Genomic DNA, 20681 nt, shown 5'->3' on the forward strand with positions numbered 1-20681 from the left:
CTGTTATTAGGTTACTTCCAGAACCGGAATAGATCTTGCCTATGAATAAAAGTGAGAGATACTTCTCTGGTTGCTCTTTCAAGCTCACCCAGCTAGGGGTGTGTGGGTGTGTGTTTAAAGCTCTGTAGATATTCTTCTGACTAGGAACTGCCCATGGATGAAAGCCCATATCAGTAGATAACCATGATGCAGGTCATACACTGTAGCACGCTGTAAACAGTGCGGTCAGTGTCTAGAGGATGGTTCTAAAGTTTAAGTGTACTATTTGATGGCACCAAAGTCCAAGTTAGGGAGGGAAGAGGCATCTTCAGGTGAGTGGAGGGAGGGTATCAAATCAAACAGATAACAAGACCTTGCCTGATATCCACTCACTGTTGGGCATGAAGGGTCTTTTACCTCTTTCCTTGGTGGGGATAGAGGCCCCTTAACCCAGGGGCTAAGGCTAACACAAAGAATAAACGTATCGTGCCAGAGACACTTATGATCTGATGACTACCGAGACTGCAGGAGTGGTTAACCATCCCCAAATCCTCTTGGGGAGAATGCATTTGCAGTTCTGGTCCATGGACTGTGAAACTAAAACAAACAGAGAAGTGGACACAGAAAATATGTCTGATCTGCTTCATCTCCCACCATTGAGATAACCAGGGGAGCAAAATCCTTTCCATGCTAGGGAAAATAGTGGCCCTTACTGGCACAATGAGACCGAATGATAACACTCCCACCTGTGAGGGGATTCTATCAAAGAGGAAAATCACCAGTCTGTAATTGGCAGACTTCATTCCTTTCCACATGGTCCATTTCCTCTTCCTTAGTGAACTGTTGGTTAACTCCTCTGCTAAATGCTTGGGGTCTCGCATGGGGGAACAAGTTCAGGATGCCCTGTGTATCCTGCATGGAAAACTCAGGCTTTTTTAAGGTGTGTGGTTTCGTACCTTGGCACAGATAAATGCAATAAGTAGGAGTGAAGGTTGCTAATGTATGGATCGTCATGACGAAACCCACAGCCAGCAAGGAGGGGGCAGCACGGTCACGTGACAAAACAAGATGAGGGTCAATGTTTGAGTCTCGAGCTCTATGGGTTGACAAGGATTTAGTGATGTGATCCAAAACCCACTGAAGTCAGTGGGAAGACTCCTACTGTCTGCAATAGGCTTTACGTCAGGCACTAGGAGCATGGCAGCAACACTCTTGCAATGCAAGGAAAAGGCGAGGAAGCCCCTTGTGACATGCTGTGGGGATGGCCTATCTCGCTGATGCTTGTGGTGACAGAGACGCAGGCTGAGTAGGGCAGCTGCATATAAGCTGATTGCCCTGTTCCCCTCACCCTGATTTCCATTTATGCACCCGTGATGGCCCTAATCTTGCCTTACACAGCAAGACACGTGTGTTCAGTGGCTGCCTCTCCTAAAGCAGCTCCCTGTTTTGCTCTCCTCCCTCTGCTAGAGAGCTTCCCCATTGCAAATTACCTGCCTAGCGCCTGCTGATTGTATCCAGGGAGAACTCATGCCAATCAGAGGTGCTCATGTCAGTGCTGGCCACGCCAGATGGCAGAGCTGCCGCTTTGGGAGGGGACTCCCTAGTGGTCATATTGAAGTGGCTATATATATATATATATATATATATATACATATATATTGCCATAAGTATTCCTGGCTCAGTGTAGCAGACAAACTGCCTCAAACCAATGGCACATTCCTGCCCTGAAAGGATGCTGTCTTAAAGTTGGATTCAGTTTATACACACAGTCCCATGCAGTCATTGCAGCTGGGATTAGGGCTCACTGAAGCTTTTTTGGATGAAAAATAGGGTTTTCAGCTCAGTAAAAATCTGTACGGAAGGCATCTCTGTGTTTTCATCACCACATTTCAATGCTTTTTGCGGGAACTGGAGATCGTTTCTGTTTTCAACCCGACGTTTTTCTTTGTTTTGGTTTTGGTTTTGTTTGTTTGTTTTGTTTTTAAATCAAAATTTTGCCCAGGAGGAAGAATGACCCAACTTCTGACCTGCTTTATCTGGAATTCTTTGGGGAAGAGCTAGGTTTCCAGAAATGGCTTGTAGGAGATGGGAAGGGCTTAGCTGGAAATCCATGCACTAGGCAAATCTGCAGCAAGCAAAATATCAGAGACATTTCGCTCTTTGGGTGTCTTCTGGGTTTTCCTTTGTGTAGATTCCACGACCGGACCAGCTAATGATTCTGCTTTAGATACGTACAAACTTGTTCTTGTTCAGGGCTACGGTAGGGTCCCAGCTAGCCACATGGCTTGAGCAGCACCAAGCAGCTTTATCTAATCAAGGATCAACAGGCATGGAGGAATGTTGGCCATCTGTTAGATAGGGAGGTTTGAAGCGATGGGGTTCAAGTAACTGGGATTCACTGGGTCTGCTCCGGGTGCTTAGCAAGCTAAAACATTTAATCTTTGAGGCTGTCTGCAAGGCTTCCTTAGATATGGGGTCCGCATGTGGCCTTCCAAGAAATCCAGGATGAATGGCCCTTGCTCTAACATACCCCTAGTAATCCAGTGTTTGCACGCACCACCTGTCTCCACCTGGCCTGGTAGAGCAGGCGCAGCATACCATGCTGTGGAGGAGAGCCAGGCTTCACCAGCATAGTTGGATGTTTATATTCCATGGGAGTCTTCTGCCCAGGGATGGCCATGCATGAGATCCTGCCTTATCTCTCGCTATCTTGCTTTCAGATAAGGGTCTGACTTAAGCTTGCAGCAAGAAGGCAGTTCAGAGTACACATCCCCTCCTAGAGGGGCCCTAGCAAGGTTGGCATGTGCATGAGATCAGACCTCACCTTGTCCTTAACTCGACCTCGTGCCCAGGTAATGTAGCACACATCTACTTGTCTCCACAGGGTTAAACTTGGCTCAGCAAGGCGCTTGCCTGTGACATTCTGGTGGTGCATGAAGGCCTGTCAGGGATAGCCCCTGCCAAAGTGCTGTAAACCTTCTCATTCTAGTTTGTAAGCGGGCAGCTGCAAGATGAGATTTAAGGGGTATTTTGAGTGAGATCCAGGCAACCTGACTTCCAGTTCCCTGCTCTAATCATTTCACTCATTGCCTCTGCCAAGCAAACACCTAACCTCAATGTACTCAAAAAACCTCAATGTACGTCTAAGATCACTGCCTATCAGGCTGACCAATGTTGTCTCATCGTTTCCTTGTGCTCCCCATGTGTCTGCCTGCATCCATCTGTTGTTTCTTGTCTTATACTTACACAGTAAGCTCTCTGGGGCAGCGGCTCTTTTTGTTCTGTTTGTAGAGCACTTGTCAGCCTGGGTTCCTGGGCTGTGACTGAGCTGCAAGGTGCTACTGTCATGCAACCAGTAAATAATAATGTTCTATTCTTGGTGTGGGGTGAGCAGAATTACTGCTGCTTCTCCAGCCTTGACTCTTCCCCTTTGATATTACTGTTCCACAGTGGGGTGCGATTGTGCCACATTTGTGATGCATCGATTGAGAGGGGTCAGCACAGGATAACAGGGTTTGAAATACCCAGCTTGTGGCTTTACGTCACACTGAGTGTAATGCTGACAGCCTATCCACATCCTTGTGGGCAGCTTACCTGGAGCAACTCCTCAATAGCACCTTGTGTATCTGCTTTTCTGGCCCATTATACGGCTGTGGCTTCCTGAATCTGGCAGGTGTCTCTTTTATTATTCTTTGTCTGCCTTTTTCCTCTTTCCCAGCTGGAGCATCAAATACAGTCTCTGAACTCTGAGCAGCTGGAGACCCGGGTGCAGAATGAGCGGCTCCACCTTCTGAATGAAAACCTTCTGGAGCAGCTGGAGAGAAGCAAGTGGGAGCTGGAGGTGGCCAAGGGGCATCTGGAGCGTCTCCAGAAGGAGGCTCAGCGTGAACAGGAACAGAAAGACAGGTATGGCTGGATAGCGGTTACACAATGTGCAGTGGAAGCTGGTAGCTGCTTGTGCAGCATGACTTACCTGGTACCCAGTAGGAAGAGCTGTCTAGTGGTTAAGGAATAGCGCTTGGAAGCTGCAGACCTGGGTTCTATTACGGCTCTGTCATGAGCTCAATACCTGATCTTGGGGAAGACAAGTAATCATCTCCCTGTGGTGGTTTTCTCGCTGATAAAATGTGACACATACTAATAGTCCCCTGCTAGGGGAATTGTGAGGCTAAATTAACGTGTTACTAGCTGCTAGGCTGGAAAGCACCGTACAAGGGCAAAGAATTGTTATTTTTATTTAAAGCAGTAGGGGGGTTTCTTTCATGTGCTCTCCAGTTTATTGTAGCCTCAGCTAGAGAGGTTACAATAATTGTATCGTAACCACTGTGGGGTGCATCTCTTCAGCCTTTACCTAATAATAAGACTTAGTTCTTTTACATAGCAGCTTTTCATCTCATGATGCATTAACAAACAGAGGCAAGTATCATTATCAGTCATGACCCGCGGGTCTCAAACCTGGGCCCACAAGGTTCCTGGGAGCAGCCACTTTCCAACCCTCCACCTGGCAGCAGCTTATATGGGACCTACAAAGCCTAGCCCCAGTGTGGCCCACTGGTGCTACATAAGCCAGCAGCAGGCACCTGTCTGAACAAGTGGGCTCCATCCTGCTCTGGACTGCATGCCTTGTGCTTCCTGCTCCATTTCCTGGCATCTCCATCCAGTTTGACTCCTAGCCTCTACCTTGTGGTTCCTGAACCTCCAGCGTGTGTCCTACTTCTGACCTCCCGGTATCCTGATCAAGCCAATTCTTAATTCCTATATTGTGACTGCAAACTCTGGCTCTAATTACTAGGTTGGGCTGCCCATGACCCAGACATGACATTATCCCTATTTTATAAGTGGGGTAACTGAGGTGCTGAGAAGGAAAGTGACTTGCCCAAGGACACAGAGTAGGCTAGTGGCAGAACTCAGATCTTTCGCTGGCTCCAAAGCCAAGGCTCTATCCACTGAACTATCATTGAAGCTGGCAGGCTTGTACCTTTAGCAACATCACTTGTGTGTGCATGAGAGGGCGGGGGGCGGGGGGTTCCATCCTTTCTAATCTTTCACTTAACCTTGTTTCTTTTTCTTCCTTGTTTTCTTTTCCCCTCCCTTTACACAGGGATGTGTTTAGAGTCTCTAAGAACATGCAGAAAGAGAAACAAAGCCTTCTTCGACAGCTGGAGCTCCTCAGGTAAGAGGGGTGTTGAGAAACTGCTACTTCCCTAGAGAGGAGACTAGAGAAGAGGTGGAGAGGTCAGAGGCATTATCCACCCCACAGACAGAAATAGATTCAAAACTCCAGCTGTGCCCAAGAATGCTTGTTTGCTCTGGGAGAGTTCCTTGGCATCCAGAATTAGTGACTCTTTGGGGTGGGAGTTGGGAATCCTCCAACCAATAGCCAAAGGGATTTGGGCTGGTTTGTTAGCTCTGGTCCTCTTCTGGCTAGCTTGTTTCCAGATGTGACAACACTGCCAAAGCACCATACGAATTCTTTGTCTCTCCAGAAAGCTGTAATAATATTGAATGTATTTCGGTGGCATCCATAGATTCACAAAGGGGCCAGTATAATCATCCAGCTTGACCTCCTGCATAACACAGGCCATAGGATGTCACCCAGCAATTCATCCAGTGAAGAGGATTATTCTTTCCTCCTGTTTAAGGGAATACTATGGAGTCCCATTGTTATCTGGACTGAGACCCCCCCTCCAACCCATCTGGCAGGAAGGGGATCCTTATTTCCCTAATTAGCTCTCCAGTGTTGGTGTCTGCCCTGCTCCCAAGTTGTGTTTGGTAACCACTCTGCTTCTCTCTCTCTCACCTTCCTTTGGAGCAGAGAGATGAACAAGAAGCTTCGGGATGACAGAGATGCCTTTGAAGCCAAGAAGCTGGTTAGTCTAAGAAAGAAAATCCTAATCCCCAACCACCGCCCTTTCGACTGCTGCTGTTATTGTCATCATTCAGGGGCCCTGCACTTCCACGGGGGACACTGACCCAAGCATCTGAGGCCTGGTGTAGCACCTTAGACTTCCACGCACTTCTCCTGTTCTGGAGAGTGCCGTGCAGATTACATTCAAGCTGGTGGGATGGGGCTGCTGGAGTCCACTGTCCTGTGGCAGTGGTGAAGGGGGAGCCCAAGTGTGGGGACCAAGGGAGTTTGTGATTGAGCCAGGGAATTCAAGGCCAGGAGGACATTGGTGCTGAATCCCACGCCGGAGGTCAGGCTGTGTTAGCCTGAATGGTGATGATGGGGTAGAGTCCAGCGAGATTGTCTGCCTGCCGGCACCCATCTCTGCAGCCTCCAGGGCCCATTTGAGTTAATAGCAAGTAGTACTGCCTGGCCCCTCCGTCCTTTGTGCCAGCCGCTGCCAGCCTGGTCCCAGCCCTATCCCTGTCAAATGTGCTGCACGGACATGCAACAGCAAGCCCTCAAGGAGGGGGATGGGGCTCAGACCCCATAAAGGAAGGGGAACAGCACCACTGGGTTCACTGTGGGCCTCATCTGCATCACCTTCGCCTACAATCTGATCGTCTTGAAGATGCAGCCTTGGATGGGGGGTGAGCTGAGCAATTGGCACCATATGATGTATGAGGCAGGCGGGCTCACCAGCATCCCAGCATTTACTTAAAGGCTGGATGGCCTCCCAGACTAGTAAGAGCGTGTGGTGTAGGTGGACGTCCTTGTGGGCCTTTCATTCATCTTGCAGCAAAGCTCCTTTCCCCTCCCCTTCACCCACACTTGGATCCATCCTTGCAACCAGGGGTCATCTTCCCCCAACCTTGCCACCGTGTTCCACTGGTGAAGATGTGGAGGGGACGGCCTTCCAGCAATGTCAATGAGCATGCAAGGAGGGGATGAAGCAAAGCGGAGGGCTGGGGTAAGGAGGATCCAGCAAGTCCAAGCCAGGCTGGCACTTGGGTAGGGGTCAGTAAAACCAGCAAGACCAGCCTGATGACATGTGACTGGGATCAGTTCCAGGGGTCCCGTCTATGCTTTGGCTGCGAGCTGCTCCTCCTGGAAGAAAGGCTGGAGTAAAATCCAAAGAAGGAAGGGCTTGTTTCAGAACAACGTAATTGCATTGACGATTTCCTCTAGGGCTCAGGGGGCGGGATTTGTTTCTGAACCCTGCATGGGGAAGCTGCTAATCGCGTGCGTGAGTGTTGTGGTGCAAGTTGGTGGTGGGTAGCCAGCCACAATCTAGACCATAGCTGGAATCCACCCTGTCAGAGCACACAGTTCCAGCTCTGCCTGTGTCCTGGGTGAAAAGTGTCAGCTAAGCCATCTGGAGGAGGTACCAGCTCACCTCTTCCAGAGGAACCGGAGTGGCTGCTGCACCAAGAGCTGGTATGCAGTCATTCAGGATATCCAGTCCAGTTGCTGGCTTTATCATAGGGATCACATGGCATGTTCGCATACTGCCTTCTCCTGGAAAAATAACCCAATAAAAACAGATCACCGTATTGCAGAGTCCAATGCAAACAGGGGGGGGAAATGGTGCTTTTACCTTTTTCACTATATTCTGCTTCAATGCCAGGCCTTTCCGTCACACCTACCCAGACTGCTGAGCTCCAGTGGTTGTTGGGATGATAACCACCCTCTTGGCATCCTAGCTGTTCTTCTTAATGATCTGTTGTGTCAAGGAAACCTCCCCCCTGGCTCCTTTTACCTTGATTTCAAACGGGGGCAGTTGTACTGGTGCAAGGCACTTGTGACACCGGTGCAGCTTATTTGCACCGGTTCAGTGGCATTGGTGTACCTATATGAATAATCTCCCAGTGTGGACAAGGCTTTAGCATCCCCTCCCCCTGCCGAGAGGTTCATCTCAGTTTTCAGCCTGTTGTGGTATCAGCCTGTTCTCGTCCTCCACCAGTATGAAGGAAGTCAGGGCCTGGTTTTTCTGATGTTAAATAAAATGGGGGGAAGGACCCTCTTTGAGGCAGTCTGTATAGCCTAAAGAGCAGAAGCAGAATCCGTTTGTGTTGTTTTGTTTTAGAGCCGTTCAGAGGAATACTACAAACACACCTCCACTCTAAGATATTTCTGCCCTAGAAGTGTGGGGCTCATCTCGCTTAGCTGGGTTTTTTAAATGTGGTTTAATTGACGGGGGTGATGGCAATAGGAAAAAAGTTAGCAACTTATTTAGGAAACAGTCACAGACACCATTAAAGAGGCCAGTAAAAGCTTCTGTACTGAACATGGGGCGCCTGAGGTATGGACTGTCTTGGAGACTGGAATCTGTCCCCGAGCCCCGACCTGGGCGTTGCATTGAAACCTCAGCCACACCCAAAACGACAGGTCAGGAGAAAACACTGATCCGTTTCTTGCCATATTTCTTTATTTTGGGAATTTGGGGGCCAGATCCTCATCGGGTGTAAATCAGCAGAGTTCAAATGAAGTCAGTGAGGTGGGGCTGATTTATATCAGACCCATTTTTCTAGCCCTGTGTGTGAAATGTTACTGTATAGAGTTAGCGACCAAAACCTCAGTTACCCATAGGCTTAGATTCAACATAGATTGCAGTCAAAACCTGCTCCAGAAGAAAAGCCAGGTCAGCACTCAGGCAAGACCAGGCTACTTCAGCTGTTACAACAATAGTTGGGTCTCTTATTTTGAGGCATTCAGACATTTAGCTGTTGTTTGTGTGTGTATGAGTGTGCATGCATCTATATGTAATATATATGACACGTATTTAAAATCATGAGCCAGGTGCTGTGGTATGGCTGATGCACAGAGTCCAGTTCAGGGGTATGCACACAGAGGCATGCGCTGCTCCTGCTATAGCTCTGTCCAGGGCTGATCCCCTTGTACTGCATTAGAGCAACTGGGGGCTGCTCTGACTTGTGCCAGCTGTAACAGGCCCATGAGGCTGAAATGCAGCCTAAGAACAGCGTGGCACAAGGTACTGCCTGGTAGCAGGGAGGGGGAATGGTGTAAGAACCCTGACATCAGCTGTGTACCACCGGCCAATCAACGTCCCGCTGCTTTAAGAGCAGATTGTACTGATGGTATGGTGCAAAGAAAATCTGTCCTTCAAGAGAGAATTGGTAATCTGGGCAGGTTATAATGGGAACTGCATTCGAAGTCTGAGGCATGTATTGCAGACACAGGGCTTTCTTTCCACGGTGAACCCTTAGCAGCGGGACAGGGGGTGGGGACTTCAGACTTCCCAGCCTACTGTTTCTATTAATATTGGAGCTTGCTGCTTTTAAACCCAGGGGTTCTGGTGGTCAACCAATCCACATCTCATTTCAATATGAAGTCATTCAAGGCCTGTGAGGCTGTCAGGGGCATTGATTTGCCACAGATCCATTACAGGGACTCTACCTCCTGGAATGTGATGCAAGTTCTAGCCATCGGCAGCAGCAACAGGGCGTTTTCTATCTGGTCTTTTCTGTGGTTCTGGCATGTGTGTTTAAACAGAGCCCCTCGTGGAGAGGGAATGTATCTATTTTGTAAATATGCAAAAATAATTTAAAAATTTAGTTCTTTGTAAAGCTTAGGAAGGATAATGTTATTTCCGTGAAATGAAGGTGCAAGGAACAAGCACATGGGCTAGAGCGAGGGGTATAGGACTGTATGTGCCTAACTGCAACAAGAACCCTGATCCTCTGCACTCTTTTAGGAAGGGTTTTATCCCTCGTTCTTCCGAAAAGCTTCTAACATTGCCACGGGCATGGTTGTGCAGTCCATGCTAACATGGTGTGGCTTTGCATCGCCCTCTAGTGGCTTGACCACACACACAGGTTTATGAGCAAACAGCTGAGCCTTCAGCAGAAGCAATACATTGTGCTTTTAAATCCGGAAGTCCCAGGTTTGATCCCCAGCCATGCTGTTATATTTGTATGGTGTGTGTTAGCAAAGGTGCTGTCCCGATCAGGCAAGATTCCTCTATTCACCACTAGTAAGGCACTGGGACCTAAACTGCCAGGACATGCCAGCAGAGGAATGTGAATGAGAAGTAGAGGACATGCCTTCCCTTCCCCCCATAGTAGGTCTTTGCATTCTGTTGTCTTCATGGAATCCTGGGCATTGTGTATTGTCCAGTTGTGATGTCATGTTTGTGTCTGTACCATCTATGTGAAAAGCCAAAGTTACACGAAGCCAACAAGCCAATAAAAGCCTGATGAACCAATGGGAAAAAAAAAAAAATCCCAGCAACTGTCTCTCTTTTTTTAGAAATAGGTATTTATTTAGTAGGTAACGTTTACTCTCTGGGTAGGGCTGGCTGGTAACAGATTACCCAGGAGTCACCTGAGCTCCCAAGGTGACTGACGGGCTCTGCGGGATTGCCTGAGGTGCATGTGACATGTGGGATGGGATGGCTGCATGGTTCCAAGCGCTGAGAGCACTCAAATTTCAGCTGCTATTCCCAGTCGGACCCTTGCATGTTTTCTCCTCCCGCTGTGGCTGAGTGTCTCCCGTGCTTTGCTTCACCCTGGGAGGAACACTTGAACCACATTCTGATATGAGCTTCAGGAAATGGGCTACCAAGACCTTATGGTGGGGGACACGTGCTCTGTGGCTGTCTGAGAATCAGGGCCCTCCTGATATAAACTAGCCTCCGACAGAACTCCTTTTTTATAACCAGATACCATCAGCCCTAGGGCATGACGGGGTTTATATTTAAATCCCTTTCCTCTGCCATGCTCTGGAAATAGAACCAGCTGACGTCCCCCTGCAAAGCAGGCTGTTTTTGCTGGTTTCCGTGGGCGTGGGATCTGGTCCCAAACGTTTATTTTCTGTGGTAATATTTTTTTAACTTGCAGTTCAGCTTAGCCCTGTAGGCAAGGGAGGCCATCGACTCCAGAGGACCATTTTAAAATACCACCGATTTAGAGTTCCTGTCCCCTGAGAAGCTACTGTCCACATTTGATTATATTTTTAAAAAATTGCCTTGGGATGAGCTTTGGGGGGAAGGGTTGTTTGAGGGTGGGGCGTGGGGGGGTTTCTTACTTGGGGGGTGGGAGCAGGTAAACAGCCCAGCCTAGGCTATATGCATGTGAAGCTCAACCCCTGGGAGCACTTAGCGTGAGCCACTTGCAGGGGTTCTCTTAGTCAAGAAGAGCTGCTCCTGCAGATGTAGGGTAGGTTAAAAACCCACTTCCACATCCTCCTCCTCCTTTCTCCCCCCCCAAAAAATCTTGTGTTTGTGTCTGTAGGCCTGCAAAATGATGTGTAATCTGGAGACGAGACCTCACCCCTCCCCTTAGCCAGCATATGGATCACACTTCCTCGTCTGTGTGTGGTCTCATTTGTTGTGGCTGGTGGGTGGATGAGGGCAGGCTGATCCAGTGGTTAGCAAGCTAGCTTGAGATTAAGGAGACCTGGGTTCAATTTCCCTGCTCTGCCATAGACGCCCCAGCCTGCCCTCGGGCAAGTCCTTGAGGTTCTCTTTGTGGGAATGACTCTACCTCACAGACGTGTTTATTTTCTTTAATATTTTTTCCTGTGCTCTCTGGGAAGCTGGCTGCAGGGAAGGGACCAGTCAGACAAGTCTAAAAATGAGAAATGCCATTGAAAAGTTGCAATGGTGTGTGGTATTACTTTAGGTGGACTAGAGGGGGTCCCAAGATATTAACGTAAGCCAGTCATGTCCAACATTAAACAGTGTTTGGGATTGTTATACTGAGACCTCGGCCTGCTTAGCACCATGGCAAACATACCATTTAAACTCCTTTTAACCTTTAATTAAAGATAAAGAAAAGAAAAAAACAGTTAAAGCATTTGAGACATCAAGCATTAAACAAGGGTATGATTTTAAGAACATCCCTTGGTCCCTTTCCCTTCAGCTGGAGTGCGATTTTAGAAGGGGAAAACCCCCGTGTCTGACAGTCTTCTTAGGTGGGATCAAAGACAGTCAGAACTGTCCTTTTGAGTAAAAGAGAAGTTAGTTGAGATGAGCTATAACTGTTGCTGCCACTGTTAGGCTAATCGCATTTCACCTCAGGGATTCTGCTATAGCTGGTAGGGGTGGTGATGTCATCTGGGTCCCTCCCTCTGGCCTGGTGTGGGGCAGGACATCTCTCAGGATTAGGACGAAGAAGGTGCGAGGTCCCAGGCGACAGTAGAGGTGGCAGCGAAGATGGTAAAGCTACCTCCAGTAGCCTCCATCTCTTCTTCTATTTTCTCCCCCCCAAGTCTCTCTCTTTAAGGACCCACAAAGGGAATGATGGGTAGAATAGCCCACCCCCTTGTTGGTTGCTCAACCCATAATAGCTGCCACACTGATTTTGGTTCATTGCTTTCCAAGTCCCCATCTTCTGTTGTTACCAAGCATGAGTTCAGCATAGTTCTATCCATGTGGCCTTTTTGGTTTGAACTCGGTTAGTCTCTGGTTCTCTTGCACCTATTTATAACAGTCATTGTTGACAACTTGACCGACTTTCCACCAACATTAGTTATTAAAGGTTATTGTAACAGCTTGTGAATGCATGTCTTACAAGTGAACTCCCGCCTCTGGTAACTTTGTCGGCTCAATTATCACAACAGCTGCCAAGTGAAAATTTCTCCATAGACACACATGCATGTTGCTACCGAAGCCCCTATTGGAGAAGTGATTTTTCTCACCTGCTGTTCCTATGGAGTATGTGTGGCTTTCTGCCTAGTAAAAGCAGGAGGAGGTCCTGGCACAGGTCCCCTTTGAGCCGCAATCTCCCTCCATCTGCTGCAATCCCTACATGGGATGGAACTAGGTGAACAGGTGTGCAGCAGTTGTGATTAAGAACAGAATGTGTGCAGTAACCACAATCTCGAGCGTTATGAAACACTGAGCCATACAGAAGAGCGGTGTGACTCCCTACTTAACAGGAAATGCCTGTTTGCTATAATCCTTCCAATCGTGACACCGCCTTTACCACCTCAGAGTATGAAAAAATCATAAGAAGGGCCCACATTCAGCTAGCTATTTCTGCTCATGCTGAGAATAAGGCTGGTGATTTTTACTGGGACCATTCATGTGCTTAAAGCTAGGTGTATGCTTAAGTACCTTCCTGACTCAGGGCCCGGAAATGTAATGTAGCGGTTACCATGAAAATCTCGTGAAGTCCTCCATTATGACTTCTAAGTGCATGTAATTCTTTAACCCCTCTTGCATATCCACCCAACGCTGTGGCTATTGGTTGGACTCCATTGCTGTACATGCCAAAGCCTTGAAAGGGTTGAAAAACCATCTCCCTTGTGAGGCTGGAGCTGCCATTCGCTCAGTGGGGTTTGAGCTGGTGCCTTCTGGTGCTTGGTCATTTGGCTGATGGATCCTAATTGCTCTTTTCATCCCCTCTCTTTAAGTTCCAGGCACATCAGAGCAAAAGGCCCCTGTTGAAGAAAGGGTCAGTGATAGGCAAATGCCTGTTGGAGGACAAGCTGGTCAAACGGTTAGACAGGAATTTGTGTTGTGTTAGTCGCATGCCATAAGTCTGTGATCAGCTGAGCCAGCCTGCTGGCCCAGCTGTGTTCTGTGTCTGCCCCGCCACAATGTGGGCCAATGATGGGTTAATTGTTGGAGCTCGGTGGGTTGCAGCTTGATGGGGACAGGAGCGGCTAGCCAGTGTTCTTTGTCTACACACGGGGCTTGCACTGGTGCAGCAACGTGGGTGGCCGGCTATCAATTGTTGGAATCAAGGCAAATTCCCCATGTAGACAAAGCTACAGGCGCTACTAAAGTGGTTGAATTACTTAAATCACAAGGACTAATTTTAAGAAATAATCTGCAGTTGTGAGGGCCCAATTTTGTCCCTGCAGCTAAGAGAGTCTGCAGTTAACTTCTGGCGTGCACGCTCCTTTAGCCACTAGCCTGTTTACCAGACTGTGCATGCAACCCCCCCTTTTTACCCCTGCCGCCTTAGTGGCCACATATTTAAGCCCCTGGTAAAAGTCTGGTTTACAACATCTGAGCAAATCCTCTGCTGGGAATTTGAAGAAGCTGGGGAGGATCCCTGAGCCTCTTGCTGAGATTCTACCCAATGCAACCAGAAGGGCCTGGAGATATTGTCCTCCCATTCTTCTCAAGAGTTGTGCCTTTGGTGAGCCAGCACACAGCTGCTGGCATGTGATGATCCAAAGGGTTTAGCAGGGGCAGAGGCTTGGCGATTACGGTGGTGTGGGGAAGAGGAGGAGTGTTTGATCTTCCTTCTGTTCCATTCCTGCTGTCGAGCGACCACGTTACGTAAGAATTGCTATAACCTCAGGAGAGCCTGTAAACGTGCAGCTGCACCACTCCACCTGAGGTGGTGGTTTGCCTTCAGTGGCCTTGATGAAAACTATTCTCTGAAGTAGGGTGACCAGGTGTCAGGTTTTCGATCAGAACAGCCGGTCAAGAAGGGACCCTGTCAGCGCCAGTCAGCACCACCAACCATGCTGTTAAAAGTCTGGTTCGCGGTACAGCAGGGCTAAGGCAGGCTAGTCCCTGCCTGTCTTGGCGCACCGCACTGCACCCCAGAAGTGGACAGCAGGTCCGCTCCTAGGCAGGGGGGAGCCACAGGGCTCTGCATGTTGGCCTTGCCCCGAGCACCGGCTCTGCCCTCCCATTGGCCAGTTCCTGGCCAATGGGAGCTGGGAGGGTGGTGTCTGTGGGCAAGAGCAGCGTGTGCTGCAGAGCCCCTGGCTCCCACCTCCCCACCAAGGAGCCGGACCTGATGTCCGATTCTGGGGCACAGCGTGGTGCCCCAGGACAGGCAGGGAGCCTGCCTTGGCTCCGCAGCACCGCCGCCCAAGGTAAGCCCATGCTCCAACCCCCTGTCCCAGCCCTAAGCCCCCTCCTGCATCCCAAGCCCCTCATCCCCAGACCCACTTCAGAGCCCACACCCAGAGCCCTGACCCCCTCCCATACCCAGAGCCCTCACCCCATTACACCTCACCCCCCTGCCCCAGGCCAGAGCCCCCTCCCCCACCCTGAACCCCTCATCCCCAGCCCCACCATAGAGCTCTCACCCCCCTGCACCTCAACCCCCTGTCCCAGCCCTGAGCCCCCTCCTGCATCCCTACCCCAGAGCCCACAACCCCAGACCAGAGCCCTGATCCCCCCTGCACCATCAACCCCCTGCCCCAGCCCAGAGCCCCCTCCCACACCCTAAACCCCTCATCCCCAGCCCCACCCCAGAGCCCCCTCCTGCACCCCAACCCTCTGCCACAGCCCCCTCCCACACTCTGAATCCCTCAGCCCCCCACCAGCTTGGAGCCCCGTCCTGCACCCCAAACCCGTCATCCCCAGCCCCACCCCAGAACCCATACCCCCAGCTGGAGCCCTCATCCCCTCCCACACCCCAACTCCCTGCCCCAGCCTGGAGCCCTCTCCCGCACCCTGAACCCCTCATTTCTGGCCCCACCCTGGAGCCCGCACCCCCATTTAGAGCCCTCACTCTCTCCTGCACCCCAGCCCCCTGCCCCAGCCCAGTAAAAGTGAGTGAGGGTGGGGAAGAGTGAGCCACGAGGGAGGGGGAATGAAGTGAGCGGGGGGTGGGGCCTTGGGGAAGGGGCAGGGCAGGGGTCGGGGCTTCAGGGAAGGGGTGGGGCTAGGGTGTTCGGTTTTGTGCCAATAGAAAGTTGGCAACCCAACTCTGAAGAGGCCTTTGCCTCTCAACCCCATATTCCAGCCAGTCGTGTTTGTGTATCTTTAGGGTGTAGAGGGAAGGTCATGCACATTTCTATTCTCCAAGAGCTGGAGCCCATGTGTGAGCTTCCTCCTGTTGGGAATTTCAATCGGTCAACTATTCTCCATCACTTCTGGTCTGATCACCCTATAATACAAGGAGGAAAATGAATGCACTTAGGAGGTAATGAATGTTCACAGCCCTAGTGGTATTGGCCACATGCAGGCTTAGGGGAGAGGGAAAAGAGCTGACCCCTGGTCCATCCACTAGTGCCTTGTATTAAAGGCGAGCTCGATACAATTGTGAGCGTGCTACCCTAGGATTAGGCTGTAATGTAGCATGCACGTCTCCCCTGGCCCCACCTCGTTTGGATCTGGTCCAGTGTCCATGGAAGCGAAAGGAAATCTTTCCACTGAGTTCAAGCGCTTAGTTCAGTTTTACATCTTCCCTTTCCCTTCTTCTAGGTCCTTAACAGTGGCGAGCCAACCCGGCCATAGCTCTCAGCTCCTCACTGTGTGCTCCAAGTGCTAACAAGCCCTCTGTACCAAGTGAATTATTCCAAAGGTGCCTGCTCTCCCTGCCATCCGATTAACATCATATATGACCAGTTGCACGGGGCAGCCTGCCCTAAGGTCCTGTAATCCTCCCTCTTAGTGGAGACGTGGCTTCAAACACACGCAGCGGTGGGCGGTCATGCCGCCATTTCACAACTACGACAGAGTGGGTGATGACCCACTCGACCGTCCCTAGGGAAAAGCTCCACTGCAGTTGAGAGGTTACAGCTGGGAAGCAGCCGGCTCAGAAGAATAACCGTCTGTCAGAGCCCAGATCTTTGGTGTCTTCCTTCCCCTGAGCCAGTTGTGTGTGGTGTTAAGACCCAGTTTTTAGAACTGGTTTGCGGAGCTCACACCAGAGGTGAAAGTAAGCCAGTCTGGTACGGTACGGCATATCGGCAAGAGCCCGTACACCGGGCCGGGCCGGACCGGCTTCCCCAGGCTGGCGCTTTAAAGGGCCCCGGGCTCCCTGCAGCGGCTGGAGCCCCGGGGCCTGTAAAGTGCCACCCAAGCCCCACTGCCGGAGCCCCTGGGGTAACTGCATCAGGCTCCGGCGGTGATTTAAAGGGCCAGGGGCTCTGCTGTGGTAGCGGCGTCCGGAACCCAGGGCCCTTTAAATCGCCCCTGAGCCCCAGGGCTCCCAGCTGCCTCTGCAGCTGGTAGCTCCGGGTGTGATTTAAAGGCCTGGGGGCTCCCAGCCGCAGCCGGAGCCCTGGGGTCTTTAAATCTTGATTTAAAGGGCCTGGGTATTTAAAGGCCCCCGCCTCTTCCGGTTGAGGCCACGCCCCCTGCTCAGGACTCCGGAGTACCAGTAAGTCCTTTAAGTTGCTTTCACCCCTGGTTGTAAATCATAGCGATGTTGGGTTGGAAAGGACCGTGAGAAGTCACCAAGTCCAGCCCCCTGCACTTGGTGGGGGAATGTGATCACTCAGCTGAAATGTGGCTGCTAATAAGGGACGTGTTTTTGATGAAATTAGAAATTGAAAAACAGAGTCATCTTGCAGTGTCTTGTTTTTCCTCCCCCCTCCCCCCATTCCTTTCTCCCTGTTTTCCCTTCCCTTTTCCTGTGGCAATAGGAAAAAGGAAGGGACAGGGTGGCAGGTGAGAACCAAGAACTGAAAGAACATCAACAACGAAAAGCCAGCAAAAATAAATTTTCTATTTTAAAAAAAATCCTAAAAATGTTCAAATAAACCAAACATCACTCTTTTTGGAAACCTGCCACACACGATTGGCTACAATTTGTTTTCTTGAAATCCCCCCTCTCCCCCATCTAATTACAACACAGACAGTCACCATAAGAAATGGTTTGAAATGGACTCTTAGTCAGCCTGTCCGTACCCCTACTGGTGCCAGGATCCTATTGCCACCATCTCTGAGTTTCCTTTGAGTTTTGCTCCATTAAGAGGCCTTGAACCTATATAACATGTGGGTAAGATCCACAGTCTCGGATCCCAATCTTGCAAACACTGAAACGTGCGTAAGAGGTTGCAGAACTGGGACGTGTGTGCTGTGTCCTCTTGCCTCCTTCTTCCCCTAGGGGGCACTGTTGGTCTTGAGTCTTAGTCTGTGTGTGTGTCCCAGTCAGTATTCTGCGTGCTCTAACTTGGTCACATTGATCATTTCTGGGGCCTCCCCATCCCATCTCTGGGGCACACATGGGTCTCGGCGCAGACAACTGGTTCCTGGGGATCTTCCTCTCACTTTCCTGGAGGATGTGACTGTGGAAGAGCCCAACAAGAAGAGCTGTAAATACTTCCTGGCCACCACAACCACACTGAAGAAGGAGAAAGCAAACAGCATGAGCTTTGGAGAGCGCTGCACCTCAAGCTGTGAGCGAAAGCTGCAGCAAATGGCAGGGGCTGGCGGGCACCCAAGGACGGCTCCAAAGCGTGATGTCAACTGGAGGCAAACACCTGATGAATTGGACGATGATTCCCTATTGTCCTCCGGAGAGCAGCCCATTGGCACTGAAACCATGGTAAGTCTAATCATTTAGGGCTCTTCCTTTTCCCTCATGTGTTACTGGGGGCAGATGGGTGAATCTTGTGGAGCTTTTGTGAACCTTACCACCCACCTCCAATCTCCATTGGTTTATACCAGCTGTGGTTCTGGCCCATAAAGCACAACTCAGACCTTGGTTTCTATAAACTCTATTCTCCTCTTGTCTTCCCACCCTCTTTTGCCCAAATTCAGGCACCTGAACCAGTCAGCTCTTCCCCAGAACATGTCTTCAAAGTGGTGTTTGTGGGCAACTCTGGCGTTGGCAAGAGCTCCTTCATCCATCGCTTTTGTTATGACAGGTTCATGGCTGAGATCAGTGCAACCATTGGTAGGTGAAAGGACTCCCCTGTGCTGCCAGGTCACAGCAGTGTGAACCTCTGGCCTGGGAAATGAGGGACAGAATGACATATCAAAAAAGGAAGCTTGAAATGATCCCATTGTTGTGTGTCTGATCCATGGCAGTGCAGAGTTACTCATGAACACCTTCTCCTTCAGCATTAGCGGAGTGGATAATTTCTCTCTCCTGTATGTTCCACACAGCACTGAACATGTTGTCGACACTGACAAATAATGGCCAAGATTTTCCAAAAAGGATTAGTGATTCTGGGATGCGCAACCTGAGACACCTTAAAGATCTTCAGAGGATGGGTTGTTGATCTCCAAATTATCCAGGGAGCTGTCTGACCTATGGCCACCCATGTAAATTCTGGGGAAGAGAAAGGGAAAAGAGGGAGTTGGGAAGGATTGGTGCCTTCACTGTCACCTCTTTAGACTGCAGGAGCACCCCAAATGAGCTGGGCCCCTCCCCAACACAAAGGAAGACAGAGTCCCTGCCCCTACAATTTTGTTTCACTGAAGTAATTCAGCTGATCCTTTCCTTAGGCCTCATTTTCCTGTTTTCCCCTGCCCCATCCTGCAATCCCCATGTGCTGTTGCCGCCCCTACAAGTATTGATTACCAGGTGAAGAGTTTAATGGTGGATAACACAGGAGTGGCCCTGCAGCTGTGGGACACAGCGGGCCAGGAGAGGTAAATGAAGCATTTGGGTTCTATGCTAGCATTTCATGCTGCCAGGCTCACAGCAGATAACAGTAAGTGCTGAGAGTGGCTACTGAGTTTGTGGGCAGGGTGTGGGAGAAGAGAGCAGACCTGTACCAGGTCCCAAGGAATGTGATGTTCATTTTAACCTTATAGGGCTTGTTAGCTGGCACCAGAAGGTTCTGCCACCAGTGTCTGTATCACAATTCCATGCAGGAGATCTATAGGATCTGTGGTTCCCAAGCAGTCATGGAGGGGATGATTACAAGTGCCATGGAAAAGGTGTGAATTTCAATACACCTGGAGTACTTGTCCATATACTTAAGGCTGGGGCCAGCCTTTCCATACATCATTGCATCGGGATACAAACTTGCTGTGGCCCTCAAAGTTCTCCTACCTAAGTTGATGTGCTCCTGAAAAACAACAGGGCAGGTGGCATTCGAAACAGCTCCTGATGCCTTGAGGAATGTTGGAAAATAATTTTATGTAACAATGGCCCTGGCTGGGATTGAATTTAGGACCTCTGGATTTAAAAGCACCAACCTGTACTTCTTAAAATAAAGGACTAGCTCTTTTAGTTTAGAGCCAGTAACACAATCATAAACCTCTTCTCTGGTGTAGCCACTAGAGGGGACAAAGAACCACACTGTGTTAGAGAGAGCTACTTTTATTTACTATGTGCTACTCCTGTTTAATTATGCTGTGTTTTCAAATCTGAGTTTACCACTTCAAGGGGGCCATTTAATTTCATGGAGTGTGGCAATAAATACACTGAAATTGTCTCTCATACTGCATTTTTTCTCTAAATATGCTGCGACATCAGACCTATCTCATGATGAGGTTGAGGTCACAGGGGTGGTGTGACCCTCTGCTGGCCACTAACAATGATACAAGCCCCATCTCAGCCAATCAGATTTTGCAGTCCAGAACTGCCATATACTTGGTTATTATAAATAGAGACTGCCCCAAATCAGACACACGTAAGAAGCAAAATTTCCATTTAAACAAGTTCTTGTAGCCATATTTATGCCAAGGCAGAGCTGTCAGGCGATAATTGTTTCTAACCTAATTGTAACATGCTTTCCCTGAATCACACAAGGACCCCACTTCAGGAAATCATCTCTCGTCAGGAGAGCACTTGAGCATGTGTGTAAATTCCATTGAAATCAATGGGCCTTTAGGATGTGCTTATAAGTAAGCACCTGGCTTGACTGCTTTCCTGAATCAGGACCTTGGAATGGTGCAAAAATCTTTCTTAGCTCTGAAAATATTGATGTAACAGCTTTTAACTGGTGGCACGCAGCCAATGCTTGGTATAAGAAAGGGGGACAAACTCCTCTGCACACATGGGAGATCTTCTTCATGATCTCTTTTGGCCCATAGAAGCAAATAACCACTACATGTGGTCACCACTCCACTGTCTAGTGTGCTCTGTAGTGTCAAAAGTGTTGCTGGAACTCCAGAGACATGCTACAGTAACTCCTCACTTAACGTCCTCCAGCTTAACATTGTTTCAAAGCTACGTCGCTGCTCAATTAGGGA

The 20681-nt window shown here is 49.6% G+C and overlaps 1 protein-coding gene across 1 annotated transcript in view; it reads left to right on the forward strand.

Moving 5' to 3' along the window:
* CRACR2B (calcium release activated channel regulator 2B) overlaps window positions 1-20681 on the forward strand; it is a 76058-nt gene that overhangs the window by 48553 nt on the left and 6824 nt on the right. Inside the window, exons 8-14 of the mRNA XM_084629786.1 lie at window positions 3698-3885; window positions 5081-5152; window positions 5795-5849; window positions 13250-13329; window positions 17772-18078; window positions 18294-18433; window positions 19050-19130. Coding sequence (XP_084485912.1) covers window positions 3698-3885; window positions 5081-5152; window positions 5795-5849; window positions 13250-13329; window positions 17772-18078; window positions 18294-18433; window positions 19050-19130 — 923 coding nt within the window. The remainder of the gene's footprint in view (window positions 1-3697; window positions 3886-5080; window positions 5153-5794; window positions 5850-13249; window positions 13330-17771; window positions 18079-18293; window positions 18434-19049; window positions 19131-20681) is intronic.

This window comes from Lepidochelys olivacea (genome assembly GCF_965140295.1).
Source record: "Lepidochelys olivacea isolate rLepOli2 genome assembly, chromosome: 6".
NCBI classification, from domain to species: domain Eukaryota; kingdom Metazoa; phylum Chordata; order Testudines; family Cheloniidae; genus Lepidochelys; species Lepidochelys olivacea.